The 19710-nt window shown below is 31.5% G+C and overlaps 1 protein-coding gene across 3 annotated transcripts in view; it reads right to left on the bottom strand.

The window, feature by feature from the left end:
* LOC100166524 (myosin 15) overlaps positions 1-19710 on the bottom strand; it is a 57283-nt gene that overhangs the window by 13040 nt on the left and 24533 nt on the right. Inside the window, exons 1-24 of one of the 3 annotated variants that reach the window (XM_016804814.2) lie at positions 18016-19192; positions 10367-10477; positions 10214-10302; positions 10083-10146; positions 9793-9902; positions 9425-9694; positions 8162-8463; positions 7428-7582; positions 7160-7354; positions 6960-7094; positions 6588-6875; positions 6353-6510; positions 6067-6291; positions 5626-5953; positions 5400-5556; positions 4236-4369; positions 3972-4145; positions 2780-2940; positions 2181-2592; positions 1773-1838; positions 1029-1154; positions 709-959; positions 475-579; positions 170-300 (exon numbers count right to left, since the gene is read on the bottom strand). In XM_016804814.2, coding sequence (XP_016660303.1) covers positions 170-300; positions 475-579; positions 709-959; positions 1029-1154; positions 1773-1838; positions 2181-2592; positions 2780-2940; positions 3972-4145; positions 4236-4369; positions 5400-5556; positions 5626-5953; positions 6067-6291; positions 6353-6510; positions 6588-6875; positions 6960-7094; positions 7160-7354; positions 7428-7582; positions 8162-8463; positions 9425-9694; positions 9793-9902; positions 10083-10146; positions 10214-10302; positions 10367-10477; positions 18016-18489 — 4621 coding nt within the window. In that variant the 5' untranslated portion in view covers positions 18490-19192. Of the gene's footprint in view, positions 1-169; positions 301-474; positions 580-708; positions 960-1028; positions 1155-1772; positions 1839-2180; positions 2593-2779; positions 2941-3971; positions 4146-4235; positions 4370-5399; positions 5557-5625; positions 5954-6066; positions 6292-6352; positions 6511-6587; positions 6876-6959; positions 7095-7159; positions 7355-7427; positions 7583-8161; positions 8464-9424; positions 9695-9792; positions 9903-10082; positions 10147-10213; positions 10303-10366; positions 10478-18015; positions 19193-19710 lie in introns of those variants that run through there. The other 2 variants (XM_016804813.2, XM_003244837.4) reach the window with 2 other exon arrangements.

The raw sequence follows: 19710 nt of genomic DNA, 5'->3' as shown, positions 1-19710 counted from the left end.
TTAATTCATTTTATTTTTATTCGTAAGCATCGTTTTGTTTTTTTTTACCGAAATCTTGCTAGTAGACGCGTAATAATAATTATTTTTGTATTCACATTACATTGTCAGGTGGACTGATTATAATAACTGTACTATTATACAACTTAATAATGATATGTTTTATAGTTACCCAAAGACGGAGCTTCGCTCGTATCAGACATGGCACAGCTTCTCGCCTCAGACTTGTCAGAATGTTTGTTATCCATTTGCGATTTAATAGAATGCGAACCACGTTTGCCCGCATACTGTGATTTAATAAATCTGTGAAAAATAACAGTTTTATATTATTTTGTCGATATCACCCAGCAATATTAAGCTTATATTGTGTAATCCAATCCAATCACGTTTTCTATTTAGTAATCATTGTCTTTATTATAAATATTAAAATATATCATATCACACTACTATGAGTAATGAGATGTATTTTTTATTTACCTGGGATGGCCTTTCATGTATGAGCCTTTGTCGTCTTCACTTCTAGCATTTATATCTGGATAGTCAAAATCTATTTGACTATGGGACATCACGTCTGACGATGCACTGTAAAGTTTTCACAAAAAATAGTGATTTATTTCGATAATCGTAGATAAACGTCAATAATAATTGTTTCATTAATTAAACACTTATAACAGTAGTAAGACATAATATTATTATAAACAATAAAAATACCCATTATAGTTTCTCGTTTCACCCCTTTGGCTGACCGACTCTAAATTATCGTCATCAACAGACTTGGCGATGTCGTCATCATCATCGTCGTCATCATCGTCCCCGTCGTCGTCGTCATCGTTCTCATCCTCACTGTCTGTGTCTTTTTCAGTTTCTTGTATACGCTCCATTGACATGTATCGTTCGTTCAGCTTGCTATGCGATAGGCCCAATGAATCTAGTTTTTTCGGAGCAATAGCGGTTTGCGGTACCTGTAGTAAATATATTGCAATGTTATGTTTACGTCTTACATAGGTATGATGATCGAATTCATAACTCACCGGTGTTATTAAATTGTCGAGACTTCTGGATCGACTAGTCTTCTCAAAGTATCTGTCATTTAAAGCAGACTGCCGTGAAAGACCGTTTTCTGCGCTATGATCTCGAGATACTGATCTTACTTTTTGCTAAATATTTGATATAAGAATTAAACCAAAGAAACAGATAACCTAGCAAGATGTATTTTTAGATATAATAACCTATGACTATGAGTAAAACATTTGTATCACGCCTTTAAACTATTATATAACTATATATATTAGTAAATCTCTTAGTTGTTCTCTATCATTAATTCAACGTCTATCTATATCATATACGAATAAAATGTATCTAAGCCAAACACACAACACCTTGAGATACCAAAATTTAAGAATTAAACTCATTATATAATGACATATAAGTATTATTGGACGTTTCTTTAGAATATCATTCATCTATTCATATAATACTCGTATACATATAATGTACAGATGGGCCAACGAAAAACTAAAACAGAAAATATTTTACAATTTACGAATTTGTTTCTAGGACGAACGTAATTAACCGAAGACAATTTAGTTATTCCGCGCGTTTAGAACGAATTGAATAGCATAGTTTCTCGTCTTATAAAAGCTGAAATAATATGTCGTAGTAAACGGTAGGTATTACCAAATAATATGTTATAACATTGTACAATATCAAACCATTTTTACGTCACATCATGGCAATCTATGATAAAACGTCCTAAATCAAACTTTTTGACTTACCGGTTTCACTACTGGTGGTTGGGGTGGCGGTACGGTCGGTCTGCGGTTCACGGACACGGGTTCCACCTGTTGGCATCGAAAACACGATTTTAGAACGCGGACGGAAATTAGTGCGTGCGTGTATATTGCACATTATTGATTTTTTAAGGGTTCAACATAATAAAATAAATATTAAAAAGAAAATTAATATTGTGTGCAGGGTATGCGCACGGAGGAAGATGGGATCGAAGAGGACCCGATGGAAAAAAGATACTTATGAGTAGCCGATGTTGATATGTATATAAACGAAACAGAAAGTTTATTTGAAAGCTGTTATTTTAAAGGTAAAAAATAATCAGATATATAAAAGATAACACGTGCGCGCATTTAAACGGAAGGTAAGAAACACGCAGTAATTGTACACGATACCTTCGAAACGGGCGTCATCGGCGACGACGGTTGCGGTGAGTGGGGCGGCTGTCTGCCGACCGGATATCCAGGTGGCGTTTCCACTTCGGATATGGAGTCAAACACGTAATCAAACCCGTTTCTCTGGTCATTGTCCAGCGCCACAGTCCATCCGTTGCACTCGGCGATGCCCCTCTCGGCCAGCAGCGCGGATGCCACAGCGTGACACCGCGTCCATGATTCGACGCCGGCGGTCATCGTCTCACCGTCGGGCATCGCGAATTCCAGTGCCGTGTTGAACCGCTTCCGGTTAGCCCGCCACTCCAGTAGACATGGAGCCGAAGACCGTGCCGGTGGCGTGCAAGTGTGCCCTGACAGCAGCTTTCTCTGGCACACGCTTTTGTAGCCGTCGTAACCGTGATCGGAAACGTACCTGTAGATAAATGAGGAAAATATGTTTTCTTACAAAAAAACCTTTCCAACCAATTGCGACGATGTACATAGATATAATGAATTGACTTTGGGATGCGTTTTAAACGATTGCCGTACGACAGACTACGATTTCGTAACAGTACATTTATTATTATTATTATCATTTGTATAGCGTGTGTTTCATTTACTTTAACAAGTATTTGTACAGCGGTCCAGTAGGAGGGAACGCCGACAGACAGCTGGCCATCAGCAGCCAGCATCTTTCGTTATTTGCTTCTACGTCGTTGCGCCACGTTTGGTTCACCAATTGACACAGAATTTCATCCCTCAGCCGTTCGTTGGCCAACCCCTAGAAGAAAATTTGGATATTGATTATAAATTACAAAATATATTATATAAATATAATGATTTAAGTAATTTGACTAAAACTACAATGTAATACGTGTCATGTATATTGAGACAAATATAGTAAGCATCTATGATTAACACTGTTATTGGTTAATGATAACGACTAACGATGATATCAACAAAATCGGACAAACGTGTACACGGCAGGTACTCCGTTACTCGTTAGATAGTTGTCCCTTTTTAGATGAGTGACCAACACTTGAGGACTGAGAATCTAAGCAGCACTACACGGGTGTGTGCCATGAGACATTATCTAGTATTCAATAATAATCCTCAAGATAAAAATAGCTAAGTTCTGAAATCGACCAACATCTAATAATAATAACAATAAAGTTATAGCCTGGTACATATTGATAAAAACAATACTTTATACTACAGGTTAATGGGTGGTAATACGAACAGTGACGTAATCATCAGTCAATTTCGAAAATTACACAATATTTGTTTATGAATAATGTTAACATTCTTACCAGTTATTAAGTGTTTCCGTGGTTTTATATATATATATATTTTTATTATTATCCAGAGTTCGGGTTTTTTATGGTCACGTTTCATTTGATATTAAACAATACTCCATTTATAGGTAGGTAATAAATATAACTTAAAATATGCTATTATTAGTTCAATTCTATACACATATTTTAATATCTAAAACTATAATATACTACTAATACCTACAAGACTATAACGATAGGTTCTTATTTAATAAATAGCTATTAACGCTGTTAATCAGTCGATGTAGCAATAACATCATAATTGGTTGTAAAATGTACAGTAAATAATGGTGTATATTTAGGAAGTTAATGTCCGGTCGATTACAATGTTATGGAACAAATAGGTTATAATGTTTTTACATCAATAACCAACTGGTTAATCGTGTAAGTTTTTAAATATTATCATCTGTAACTGTTATCATTTTTAATAATATAATAAAATAAATCGTTAGGTATTAAATAAACAAAAATAATGTACTTTGTGAATGATGTAGTCTGCAAGTGCCTGTTCTCTTTTGGGAGATAATGACACGTCGTTCATGAATCTTAGTATTAATTTGAAAATCGCAATCGAATCCATGTAATCGGAATCTTTACTTTTGTGGAGAAATGGAGTTTTTATGGGTTCTTTTTTCATTCCCCAAACATGTGACTGAAACAAGAATTAATATAGTTTAAATACTGTTCTTTGCAAACATATTACATGATAATATAATATTTTAATATATATTATGTATATTACTTTGAAATAGATATTTGTGAACTTCGAAAATGCATGTTGATCAATATCATTTGGTAAGGCATATTGTTCTTGAATTTCAACGATTGGACCGACAACTTTTACCAACTGCCTTTTATTGTGTAATGGCTGCCATTCTATAAGCCGAAAGTATTAGTCAACATTTTCAAGCGATTATTATAAAACGTATTATCAGAAAATGGTATTTATTTACACTAGGACAAACAATTATCAGCATAGTACCTATATTTTTATTTTTAAAGGAATAAAAGTCATTCAGACATTAGGGATTTATCTGGGATTAGGCCAGAGGAAATTAATTTAACCTCCCTTTATTTTAGATAAGATAAAACTAGTCGCATAATGATTTTATAGCATGATACAGTGGATATGTGGAAGGTGGTGTAAGATAAACTATTTCATTGTATGCGTATAGTGGTATAAATTGCAGTCCGAATCTACCTTCCAAACTTTGCACACAGCCTCTAAAAAGTATGTCTAAATTAACTAAAATGGATTTAAGATAAAAGAAAAGAGATCGAAACACGTATTGAGAGAGACAGATAAAACCACTCAGATCTAAATGATAATTTATATTTTAAAGCATTTATATAATTAATATTCTAAGAACGTATAAAAGTTAAAGGAATATTATTATACCTACGTTATAAAAAATGAATAGTCGTTACGCTACAGACGAAAATCTAATATTTTCATTCCGTTTTCTAATGAGTAAGTACAACACCAATAGTGAAAAGAACCTATTTATTAAAATGGACATCAATAATAAATTAAATATGTATGTTTTATCCAATAACAAGTATTACGAGAAAATACCAATAATATATCAATTGAAGATAAATTAAAACTTAGAGAAGCCTTTTTTAAACATAAATTATAAACGTTTTAAACCATTATTGTTAATGTAGTCGCTATTTAACTATTTAATTATTCCGGGAAATAAGTCTAACCAAGATATATAGATAACAAAAACAAAATTAGAGTATTACAAATAACAAAATGAATGCAAATATTGGAAGTGACCTCCGCTCTCGATGGATCGTTACAGTGACGTATAAAATAAATGAACAAATTACCTAGGTAAATAATACAATGAACATACATTTAAATAATTATCAGGTTTTATCAAGTCTGAAAACTGTTTACCTTCGATTTTATTAAATATTAACGCGAGTTCTGCTGGGATATCCAACGTATTCAGAGTTGGTACTGTTTGTGGCCTAGCATTTCTTTCTTGTTCTTCCTTTTGGGCCTTCACTCTCGCCCTCTCTTTTGCCAAGCTAGCTTTTCGTTTCATTTCCTCCTGTTAAATTAAACACCATCGACATTTAATATAATTTACCAACTGTATACTAATCATATGTGTACATACCTTCAGTTGGTTGTATTGTTTTCGCTGCTGTCTACCTCTGAAAGTAGCTTGCGCTATAATCACACCACGTTTAAAAGTCTCGTATCTCCTCCTTTGCATCCATCCGCGCACGGACGCTTGCAACTTGATAGCGCTCTGCCTTTTTGCGGTGTACCTGGTCCGGGCAAGGAATCCTCGGACGTTCCGCTGGAGTGTGATCGCCGCCGTGTTCAGAATGGCAGCTCTTTCTCGTTCTAAGTGCCGTTCTAGGCTTTCCCGCAGAAACACCCGACTTGTGCCTAACTGATATTCGTCCGAGTGTTTTTCCAATATTGCTTGACAGATTTCTCTGTTTCCGGACAAGAAAATATATTTTTAATAATATTATCATTATACTAAATGAATTGATAATTATATCAATTCATTTTTAAACTAATAATTTAATGATTTAGTATAATATACCTGTTTGGCGTGCCTTTCGGCGGAAGTTTTCGTTTTCGCACCAAAACGCGATATCTGTCTACGAATTCACTGAACTTCATGCGCACTGGATACCCCAGTTTACGGATCCGTATCGTTTCCAACATTCCCGAATATCGAAGCTGTTCCAATACCGTGGGCATATCGAATTTCATCGATACCTTCTCACAATTTGGTTTGATGCAACGCACGAACCATGGATGGCACCTAAACCACGAAATGGCAGTGTTTAGGACATAAATTGAAACGCACGTAAAAAAAAACTTACCCAGATATAGACTCCAAGAGCTGTTGTAGTGAATCATGAAACCTGGCCGCAACAGTCGGCGTTCTTGGCTTCATGGTAACGAATCTGCCGTTGGCCTTGTTTAACGTTTTTGAAGCTTCAAAATTATTCCGTAAAGAGCTGAACATTTTACTCAACATCTATAAGCAATGGTGGAGGGATGAACAATACAAAAAATCTCAACGTTTATCACTGTACAGTGAACACGAATACTCACGGGTAAAGAGCTCGATATTAATAGTTGCACGACATCGGGCCTTAACGTGTCGCGATTCTTGTCTAGAAACCCATCGACGTTGTACCACACCGGTCCGGCATAATGGCGAACACCAAATTCTGGACCATTTAATCTGGGCCTAGAGTATAATTCGTTCAACGCGTGGTTGTAATGGCACTTTTCTAAAAACGATACATCAGTGGCGCGTGGGAAATTAGACTCGTCGTCTAGAAGGTGCAATATTCCGACAGGCTTTTTCGATAGCAACTGAATCACTGGCAAATTATCCTGAAAATAGATAATCCATTAAACCTAAGATTTCAAAAAAACAATATACCGTATGTAAGTTTATTATTATTGTATTGTGTTTACATTGTATGCAATGTTTTGCCATTGGATTTTTTCCTTGGCGTACTCCTGTTGTTCTAGTTTAAATATGTGTTTATTGAAGTATACTTGTAAATTTTCGTTGGCGTAGTTAATACATAATTGTTCGAAACTGTTTTCCTGTAGTCAAACAAAATTTTAATAAGTCAATCTTGTTCGGGAAATACATTAGTTTATAACGTTACCTTGAAATCTTCAAAACCAAATATATCTAAAATCGATATAGCCGTTGTCTTTTTAGTTCCCTTGTACACAATGTGATTAATCCTTGCCACGAGCCACGTAAAAAGTGAACTATATAATGCCTTAGCAAATGCATCTCTAGCGTCCAATGCTTGATCAATATTTAGTGCTGTTAACACACGTTCATTACGAGCTTCCTGCGTAAAACAGAAAATAAATAATAAACACAATTGATCCATAAAAATTGATCGTCAATAATTGAATACGAACAGTGGTTTTGGTCGTTAATGCTTCTTTGATACCATCCACATCCAATCGGAGTAAATGCCCTGTCCATCTGATTTCTGCATCAGAACCAATTTCAACGCCTTCTTGTCCGTGTTTTAGCTGTTTACGATGGAAATAAACATTTCCCAAGTGTAGAACTATGTACAACAAATTTAAATAAATATTAATTTCGTCCGTAATTAAAGTGCAAATATTGATACGAGTATGCGTATAACAAATATATGTAGTTATATATATGCATTATTCAAAATGTGTTACGTCTGCGTGACTTGTTTTTTTTCATATCGAGAACCCTTTATAATTTATTTTATTATAATTTAACACGGGTCTAATACATTTTAGATTCTGAGGAGAAGGAGGAGGCTATTTCATCATTACAATGGTGCATGCTTTTGTATGTGTATGTTTTTAGAATCGCTGTTATTGGATCAATATAAAAAGCTCAATATGTTTTATACAGCACTTATACAGAAAAAACCCAAAACATGGTACCTATATTAAATAAAGGTTATTTTTGGAAAAGTTTTTTTCAATGGGCTAATTGATAATTCAAATTCTGTATCTCACATTTTTTAAAAGTTTTATGTAATACCTGTATCTGTATCTTATTACAATGTTTATAAATAAACAATATTAACAAGTAATAAAATCAAATACACACATAAAATAACATTTAAAATGTATAGAAAATACTGTTATTTTATATAATATTTTACCTGAAGCAAGTATTCGAAATATTGTGTCTTGTTCTTCCGATGTGAATCCAAGAACTTGCATCGCAGACATAAGTGATTGAAAATCTTCTCCATCATATTTTCCATCAATTTCACAATTCCCACCTTGATTTAAATAAAAATATTTGTCAGCCGATAACAAACCATATTTAAGTTTCTCCTCGTCAGCGAGACCCGCCAATAGTTCATAAAACACATGATAATTTCGTTCTTCTGGAGCTTGTGTTACTATTCGAGATTTTTCTAGAAGATATTCTGTAACTTTAGCGCCCAATATAACTCCTCTGAAATTTCAATATTTTATATTAATTGTTTTTTAAACAAAATCGTTAAATAATAATTATTTTTATTTTTATCAAATTTAAGGTTTAAACATTTTAATAATGATCCACAATAACGGACAAATTGTTATATAGCATCTCTAAATTTATAAACATGTACGAGTTTAATCGTATATTACTGCTACGATTATGAGTACCTATAAACTATATCAAATTAATAAAGTACTATAATGCAGTGCATAATTTAAGGCTCTGTCAAACAGAAAGCGTTATTTTCACGTCACGTGATTTTGTAATTTGTTACAACGCGACGTTATTACGCGTTCTGTTTGACAGAGCCTTTAAGCACCAAGGCCTAAGCTGATATCAAAATGTTTATGAAAACGGAATTACTAAAAAATTTTTTAGTATTTTTCTTTAATATCATTATGGAAAATTCAAAACAAATAATTTCATCGGATCGTGGTGAAGACTTAATTCTTGTCAACATAGAAATACATCGATTAAGACGTAAGCGGTAAGATGGGTTGTATGTATATAAAATAGTAACTGGTTAGTATATAGGTGCAAATAAAAACCGTAGTATTAGTATTCTAATGACGTTTGATAAACATTTGTGAGTCTCGTTGAGCATATCCATATAATGATACTCAATACAAACAAATAGAGCAGCAGATATTAAGTGCTCATAACTGCAATCTAAAAGTAACTAGGTGCCCAACATTAGTTATAACTGCAAAGTGCAAGTGAACTGCTGATTTTTAAATTTAATTTAAGTGCATTTCAAATGGAATTTCTTTCACCGATACAACAACGCGAAAACATTGCATTAAATTGTATACATATTCGTGTCATTTGAGGCACAAAAAATATCGTTTGTCTGTATTCGTGTTTCACCCAACATTTTCAATTAACGCGATAATTGGTATATAACTATTATAGTGTATTTAAAACTATCACTTACTGTTTGAAATGGACTTCTAAAAACTTTCCAAACCGGGATGAATTGTCATTACGCACAGTTTTGGCGTTACCAAAACTTTCCAGTAATGGGGACGCTTCTAAAATTTGTTCAGTAATGAGATTGGATGGCGATTTATTAACAGCTGCTAAATACTGCATAATAAGCTTAGTGGATTCCGTTTTACCAGAACCAGATTCGCCAGAAATTACGACTACTTGATTTCCTCTAGGAAGCATTCCGTAAGCTGCGGAACCAACTGCGAATAAATGGCTGAAAGAAAAACCGATTAAATAAATTTTTTGTTCATTAGCATAAAATAATTTTTCATTTCTGATGAAATAATTAACATCGATTATGAGTGCACTCACGGTGGTAATGTTCCTAAAATTTGGCCCTCGTATTTTTTCACCATGTCTAACCCATACATGTCGTACATTTTGTAAGGGTTCACTGCCACTAATATGCTTCCAGTATACGTCTAAAAAACAACGATAAATTAATATAATATACGTAGGTGCAGTTACAATATGTTCCAGAAAAAAATCGTCCTTACAGAACGATTCTGTCAATTTTGTCATTTGTTTTTTAAACTGTTTTTTTTTTTACAAACGAGCAATGTTCATTGCTCACGTACGTTATAATGAGCTCAGATACTTACATATATAAGTTCTTTGTCGTATCGAATTTTCAAATTCCACAATAACGAAGCCTCGTTCAAGTCCCTAAAAGTACATTTACGTATAAGAATTCAACTCTATTTATTTTGTTATTTAAAAAAAAAATGCTTACGTAAGTTGAATCATGTCTTCAATACCATTTTGACCAAGATCTTGCCGCCGGTTAACACCGTTGGAACTTGTAAGTGAGAAAATTTGTGTCTGTTGAGTTTAAAAATATTATAATAATACGATCGCAAAAGCAAATATTTAACTCAGGACTTACTTTCCCCGCAATAACAGCCTGCACAGTGAGTACTTGCGCAGGCTTGTGGTACTCCAAAACTTCTCCTGGTAAGACATGACCAACACCTGGGTCAAACCACACAAGCTCACCCTAAAACAAATAATAAAATATTATGTAGCGATTAAAAATGTTTTTCTCCGTTTATGCGTTCAAGACGACATTTACACATAAATGTATGTTTTACTTCATAATTATAAGTTCAAAATTCGAATATTATAATTTATAATATATGCGTTTACTCTATAATGATAAAGTGGTTCTGTGTTCTTCTTAGTATTATTACCATAAATAATAATAACATTTATACCATACATATAGATTTTTATTTACCATTATACTTATATATTAAATATAAGTGGAATATTACATTTCGAAATAATTGGTCATTATATCTTTATTTGATTTATAAATGCAATAACAAGCACACATAATATGCACTTGTACATTCATCGCCGAGGTCTATAATTAAATATTTTTTTCTTTTAACTCAATTGGTTTAAATTTCATTCAAATATTTTTTTAAATTTTTTTACATATGGACATAATATATGGTATTTACATTTTCATACATACCTACTACGTAAAAATATGCTAACAATAAAACAGTTTTTTTTTTCAGTTCAGACGAAATATAACAATAAATAACGTATACTTATTGCACTGCAAACTGCAGTTTGGTATCGATTTGAAATACAATTATTATCGGGGCTATGTAGATTGTAGATAGATAAAACTTCAGAATACGCAATACCCATATATCCCATAATGTTTATAGAATGAAATATTTTTTTTTATATAATGTAAATCGATTACAAGTAATATGATCATTAAAACGGATGCAATAAATATCATGACAAATTGAGCCGTATAATACAATAACAGATGGCCTTAGACCCAAGACCTATCTAATAATAATTCTAAATAAATAACGGTTGTATCAACGATTTAATTCCGGATACACGAGACAGTAGCCGGAAACTCCAAGCAAAAAAAAAAATAATAATAATAATAATACGTAGAAATATTGTTGAAGTTATACAAACATGCTCGGGAATTATGGGACGTATAATTTTTTACTGTTGTTAGGCGACCGCACAAAATGTCTTGGTAATAAAAATGTTTAAAAACAATGATAAGTAGCTTGGAAATTTCCAGAAAGGATAGTAATAAAGGATGTTAATTTATTTTTGCATTAGGTACCTATTGTAAGAGATACATTATAAGCATAATAAGTATAACCATTTTCCAACACCCAGCAGATACTGTTTAGATTTTATATCATTTTGGGAGTAGGTACCTGAATAACACTTCAGCTTTAACTTTCTAAAACAATAATAGGAAAGTGGAAAATATAAAAATATACACTCGTTGCGATTCCAATATCATTTTTCACGGACACATATTATATTGATTGAAACGGTAAACTATCATTATTTTGTGAATTTATGTAATACTGTTGCAAGTACACTATAATATCGAAACAAATTAAATATAATCAAATATTATCATTATTAACACGTAGTTAAGTTATGAATTTAATATTAAAAACATATATCATTTAAAATTTAAGTCAAAGCATTTTTAATGGTCGGAGTTTGTTGTTTCAGTTTCTATTTAACTAATTAAGGTATCTTCGTACCAGAAATTCAAATAATAACTAACAATATGTGACCCAATAAATTAAAAATTGAGTATGTACTTGGATTTCTTAACGGCTCGGCTCTTTATAGAAAATAAACACTTGATAATAATCAGTGTGTAAATTATTTTATTTGTATAAATTAATCATGAATTAGGTCTATAATGAGTTTAATCACTCAACGCAATCACGAAATGTCTTTTTATATGAATAACAACTTGACGTAAATATTAACATGGCATGATAGCAATACATTTTATATTCATTGCTCATGCAATACATAGCGATGAAAGTGTACAAAATCTACGCAATAAAATATTTGAAGCATTTAATTTATCTTAAGTACCTGCCTTAATTGGTATTTTGTTTTATAGAACATCCAGAAATTAGAAAGATTTAAGACTTATATTATAAATATAATAATGATATTGTTAATATTAGACGTTTTTATGTTAAATCGTAGACAACAAATTGTATATTAGAATGGTAAACAAAAGTGATTAAAAAATTCTCCAACAAAAGATACTTATTAGTGATTACCTAATAATTGCTTTTGTAAGTAAACATTAAATGCATACCTATACTGTATTTCTTATTTTTTTTAAGAATTACAATATACAGAGGTCTCACGAGAGTATGCTAATTTAAAGTGGCAGAGCAATATTGATTCCATTAGTTTGTCATTTCAAAATTAGGAAATTCTCGGGAGATACTTCGTATAAAGAATCATGTCGAGAATTAAATTTGGTTTTTAAGTTAATGAATTAGAAAATATTTTAAATATATATTTTTAAGTAATGTGACTAACGTGAAGTGCTTTGCCCAATACCCACACTGTGTAAATATTAATGAAAAGTTTAACCTATGATCTCATTTTTCAGTAATGAATAAATGCATATTGAAGATACATAAAATATCACATCACAAATGTAGAAAAATGTTAAATAGTAAAACGGTAAGACACTGTAGTCCTAGAGTAGTAAATTGGAGGGAACCTAGATGTAGTTTAATCCTGGGAATACTCATGAATGATCAGAAATATCAAACAATTCAAGAGAATCCATAACTATTTATTAATTATAAGAGGTATGTTATGATGGTGTATTTCAATTAGATATTCAAATACAATACATAGTTAAACTATAATTGAAAAACAAATTAAATTGTAATTTTCTTTTAATTAATCAAAAATAAATTATAAAAAGTTGGTAACCGCTCTGCTATACAGAAGGTGTCAAGTTACATAAAAATAAAGAAAAAAAAGAAGACTATCGAACTTTGTTGTACCCAAGTTTACCAAACAATTATTCTAATAATATTATATTACAATTTCAACAAATGTTCCAATTATTTTTGTTTATCACGATTATTTCAAAAAGTACTGAGAATTTTCAATTTTTATTTTCAAATTTGCCACAAGTAACATTCATCAAAGTTGATGATCAGAGTTTTTTTCCTATGAGATAAAAACACGCATCATTGTAAAATCAATAAATTATTAGTCCGCTCGGAATCTAAAATAAAACAGATATATGTGCATTGTGCGTTTGTAAGAGAATTTTAATTAGAATTTTATATTGTACAATTATTTATAATTAAATTTAAATTGAACAATGTTCCCTACATATAAACTATGATATTTTTGATTTCAAAATGTACATCCTGCAATTCCAATTCGTACACCGCATGTGTAAGTATTTAATTGTTCAAAGTATATTTTCTACTTTAATTTATTATGGAGGAACCATAGATACTAAAAACGGCTTCAGGTTAAACTTTTAAAATAAAATGTATTATTGGTGATCGTATCTTCCAAAAATTTAAAAATATCCTTTTTCAAAATTTAATGTTAGATGGTTTTTGTAGTTTTTTTTTACACAATTGTCCACAAAATGTATGATTATCTTGAATTTATTTAGATTTTTTATTTGTATAAAAATATACAGTGATGCCATTAAACGCCATTATAGGAGAGTATACGATGTAGTAAACCATGTATGAAACTATTAGATGTGAATATCTTTACAATTTTAAGTTAAGGAAATTCAAAGTTAATTAATACCTACCCAATCATTAGCTGAAGCTTATCACATCGGGTGTACCTCATAAGTCAGAATAATAGTTATCCAGTGGTTTCATAATAACAAAGTGATAAACTTTAAAAGATTCTTTTATGAAAATTAAATATGTATACATAAGACATTATAGTTTTTTTGTATTCCAAAAATGTTTGGGAGTGCCTACCATAGTGGCCCAACGTAAGTATTTTTTATTATTCAATAGTCATACATTATTATTTATTACCTTTATTTTACATACTATTAGATGACAATTTTTATTTCAATTGTAGGTAATTTATATAATATAAATAAATAAATATAATATATATATATATATATTATAGTGCCTATTTTATGTAGTATGGTAATTATTCACACATTGTAATGACGTGTTACGAAACGTTCCAAATTCAATGCGAATCAAAGGAATATATTTTCATTTATTTTGTTGATGTTATAAAATTGTATACACAAATAAGTACATTTTAATATCTGAGAAGACTATGTTTTATAATGATGTGTTTTTTTATTATTACTATTTGTAAATACTTTTTGAGTAAAATGCGAGTCCTGTCGAAAGAGTTTACAAAGCCCCTAGGAGATATTGAAACAAATCTTAATGGTTACACAGTTTCAAAGTTTCAAGCAAAACGCATTTCAGTTATATCCAAATATTTGTGTATGCTGTTAATATTGCAACAAAATATATCTATATGACTTAACCTTTATATTATTATTATATCATATTGTATTTTATATTATTATGTATTATGTTACCTAAATAATATTTTTTAAATTTTTTAACTTTTCAAAAGTTAAAACAAGTTTATACGAAATTAATCGTTATTAAACCTAAAAATGTATCCCAGTTCTTGTATAAAGTTTTGATATGATTAAGTACAAATGTTGATTTTCCAACAAATGACCCATATAGTACTATATAGGTCCATATATATATACATATATATTTTTAGTTTGTAACATGTATTTAACCAAACAAATATGTTTTTAAATGTTTTTATTAAATATACCAGTTTTAAGTTTAGTTTTTGGAAGTTATAATTCGTTTAAAACGAGACTAATTAAATAGTAAATAATTTGTTTATTTGTTGGCTATTTAGACGTCCGATCGAGCACAATGTTTAATTTACAAACCCATGAATTAAATTGTGTAAATATCATGAGAAGGAATGGTAAATTAACTTATTTATTCAAACCCTCAAGAGAAATTCAGATTTTACTGTTTGTGTATGTGACTCATAGGAATTAATTTTTATTTTAAACTTTTTATAATATTACATTAAAAAAACATAAACTTATTAAAGTTGAGTTTCAAAAAATGTACTAAAAAACAGTAATAATTATTTAACGTTTTAAAACTCAAAAGGTTTTCTTTATTTATATTTTATATTTAATTTGTCCATTTATTTATAGTATGATATTATTTATAGAGTGTACCACACACCACTTAATATATGTTTGTGTGTGTGCAAGCTTGTAAATAAATGAGTTGTTATGAAGTCAGTTTGTAGTGCTACTCTGTTAAATGTTATAATCTAAAATGTGCATTTGTGCTTTTTGTTGCCAAATAACATCAATATATATTATGGATGTGAATAATGGATGCTCGTAGAGAAATTGACTACACACATTTGAAACATCATAAATATGGTTTAATAATTTATCTTACATGCATGGATTTAAAATGTTGTTTATTAAAAAATGTTTACGGATATGATAAAATATATTTTAAAATCCTCGAAAATAAAACGTCTGTTAAAGTGATTGAATAACACCGCAAAAATAATAATAATAAATTGTATGTACATTTAAGCGACATAATCCATGAAAACAAAATGAATATTAAACTTACATTTTACGTTATATACGGAACATATGAACCAAAATCGATGAAAAATATAAAACTAAACAAAAATATATAAAAAAGATATTATTATTATTCAATTGGATAATATTACACATTATATTATACACGAAAACATTGAGAGTTACGAGCATTTATTGTTTGTTGTATATGAGACAAAATTGATAATATTAAAAAACATTTATATATAAATCCCGATAAAAAAATCTATCGGTCGGCTAACTTTTGAACGATAAATAATACCATCGATAAGGTAATTCAAAGAACGTATGAAGGATGAATGCAGTTCGTAAATGGATTTGATATTAGACAACAAACTCGATAATGTAGAAACAATTGAATCAAATCGTCTTTTGAAAAATATAAAAAATATAAGCGGTAAAAAAAACAACATCATACTTTTAAAATAATACGAACAGTTATTAGTCGTATGATTAATATATAGTATATAGTATATACACATGTCACATATACCAATTATATATTATACATATGAGTATGCATACAATATACACCCTTCATAGTTTATTGTTATAGTTTAATTTTTCTCATTCATTTCACAATTCGTTGCTCGGAAACGATGCCATTCGCATCCCTCTACATAATACAATACATTGAATTTAAGTTATAACTATACAATCGTTCGTGGTCGTTTTGTTCACTTAGGATTAACAAAAACCGATTAAAAAAAATAAAAATAAAAAACCAAACAAACGAACGAACAGTACAAAATAATAGCGGTTTAACTATCATTTTCCAAGGGGAATCGCAAAGACGATCGACCGTCCCAGTTCCCGTTTTTTTTCGCACGTTTCCCGAGGGACAAAAACGACGACGATCATAGGCCTCCGCGTCGCTTGCACAGTTATAATTTTTGTATCACGCTGATCGTAAATCGAGAACGAATAGGGGAAAAAAATATCGACGACTTATGTCTATAGCGATAACATGGTATAACAGTTTGGCGCCAGCGGTATACAGCGAACGCCGAACCCGACCTAACGAAGGTACACCCACTTTTTGTTTTCTCTTTTCGTTAATGATTGTTTCAGCACACATCACACATAATTTTCCTTTATATTATACGACGGGTAATTTTACTTAATAAATAACTTATACAGACGATAAACATGTATTTATACATGATATACGTATGAAAATGGATTGTTTAACCTATATTCAGTATTTCAGTGGTATACGCTATGAACAATATTCGAAACGTTAAATACGTAATAATATTATTAGTTGAATAATTATAATTAAAAAAATCAGTCGTGCATAGTGCATATTAATGTAATAAATACACAACATGCAGACATGTGTATTTATATTTTATTATGATTGATAGGCAACTATATATTCCGGTTTTATACCTACGTGATATAGTTAAATTCAATAAAACGTAATTGATTAAATACATCAATTAATAAATCGTACATGACATCATATTAATTCTGAACAGCAACGGTACTGCTATATATTAGTATCAATATTTTATTACTATAATCTATTAATTTAAGTTAAAAATTATTCAATGTAAAATTTATTATGAGAATTTTAAAACTGTACATTTTTTATAAATTTGAAAACGCTCAAAGTTACATCAACATTTTAACATCTACGTGGGGTCTAGATAATATTACCTTTCAATTTGATAATAGGCGAATTACAAGCGGAGTAACGCGATAATATAACGATGATATTATTATGTACGATATTTTATTATCAATTTATCATTATATATTAATTATATGATGAAGTTTACTGTTTTTCACGTAGATAAATTCCTTCTAAAATCTAAAGGGATAAATTATCTTAATTTCATTTTTATTTTTACTAACTATAATCACACAAATAATGAATTTAATTTTAATTTTTAGTCAGTACGCTACATTTAATTATTTTTCTATTTCATCTGTATTAATCTACAGTTTTAGGCCCTGCAAGTGCTATAATAGGCAGCCCTGGTTATATTATGTGCATAACCATATTATAATATAACTGTGATAATATTATATTATAATGTGTAAGCATAGGTACTAACCTCGCGGTACGGGACGGTATCAAACGTTCCGGTTCCACCGCGGTCAGTGGCGTTGGCGGCCGCGTAATCGTCGCCGGCTCGTCTGATTACGCACGGCGGAGGGTGTTGGGGCTGCAGTGGCGTCATGTCTTTGCTGCTGTAATCGCGATTGCCACTGCCATCGTTGACAAAAATAATCGCGTTATCGGTAGCGGCACCGGTGGTCCGACCGTCAATACCGCAGCAACCGCAACCGTGAACACGGTCCATCGATCTCCACGGCGGACGAGGAGGACGGGTCGTCGGCTCCGGCAGGGTGTCGCGGCCGCCGGCGGTCAACCGGTACTTGACCCGGCGGTTGTCGGCCATCAACCGGTCGAACTGTCGGGCACATTTTTGCAGAAAGCTCTTAGCCGCCGCGCACGGTTCCGGCGGATCGCTTTCCGCCCAGAAATGATCCGACAGCTCCCACTGGCTGATCGCGTTCCGTTTCATCTGTCCTCTCTCACCGCACCCCAACCGCGGCCGGACATCGATATCGGTCGCCGAATAACGTTAAATTATTATATTATTTACACCGGTGTCGACGTCATTACATCGATCTCGTAGGGTGTATTCGTGTACAACAGGTAATGCGTTCTGTATCTTGTATACAGGTAGGTATCGCGTGTACAATATTATTGTATCGGCCTCGGAGACCGGAACTTCGCCGAGACGTTGTTATGACGTAGGTAGGTATATTATATTATAGTGGAGCCGTTCGGGCTAGAAGGAAATGCCGGTCATGTCGCCGTCGCCCGGTGCGAGTTATGAGGCGCTACGTGAATATACTATATGTATATATATAACAATACTTGGATGCTATTATAATATACTCGTGGAACCCATTCGGTGTTGAAAAAACGTTTTAAAACCGAATCAAACGTCCGTGACGCGACACGGTGGCCGCTATATTATACGCGTTTCTTTCCAGCTCCTATTATAGGTGTAGCTGTTATCTGCGCCGAGTGGTTTCGCTTTCACTTTGTAGTCGACCAGTAGCGAAATGCGAAAATCTTTACCCCGAAAGGTTTCTTCCTCCCGGTACACCCGATTATCGTTCTGTGGCAAAGCGGGGTTCCACCGATAGGAACGACACTCGTCGAAATTGTTGCGAAAAGTATACTCTGATCTGACTTGCACAGTATTTATCTATGAAAGTTTAAATAACATAATCTTATATTATATTTGTATAATATCAAAAGATATATCATGACTGTGTAGCTTTATAGAGTGTACAGCGGTGGTGATGAGCGTGTTGATATATTATTATGTTTCAGAAATATTTTATGAGACTTAAATCAAATTTAAATTTATAAACTATAGAATAGGTAATAAAACTTATAAGCTGGTATGCTATTCTCGTGAATAAAAAATTATTGGAATTTTCACAGTTATTTTGCAAAAACACAGTAAGTAGGTCAAAATGTGATTTCATAATGAAAATCAATTTTATGAACATAACGCTCGGTTAAAATGTCATTTTCTTTACTTAATAATAGAGAAAATTCGTTTTATACCTATACATTGATGTTATAATTGTATTGAAAATCGTAACCATTCAACAAATTGGAATTTGAGTTAAAGTGTTCATTATAAAATATATATTTATTGAGTATATTTCACTTTTCGAGTGGCTATCACTGAAGCATTATATTCCCTCTTACAAATTACTAC

The sequence above is a fragment of the Acyrthosiphon pisum genome, chromosome A1 (genome assembly GCF_005508785.2).
Source record: "Acyrthosiphon pisum isolate AL4f chromosome A1, pea_aphid_22Mar2018_4r6ur, whole genome shotgun sequence".
NCBI lineage: Eukaryota > Metazoa > Arthropoda > Insecta > Hemiptera > Aphididae > Acyrthosiphon > Acyrthosiphon pisum.
The sequence above is the reverse complement of the archived record's forward strand: the minus strand, read 5'-3'. Positions and strand labels throughout refer to the sequence as shown.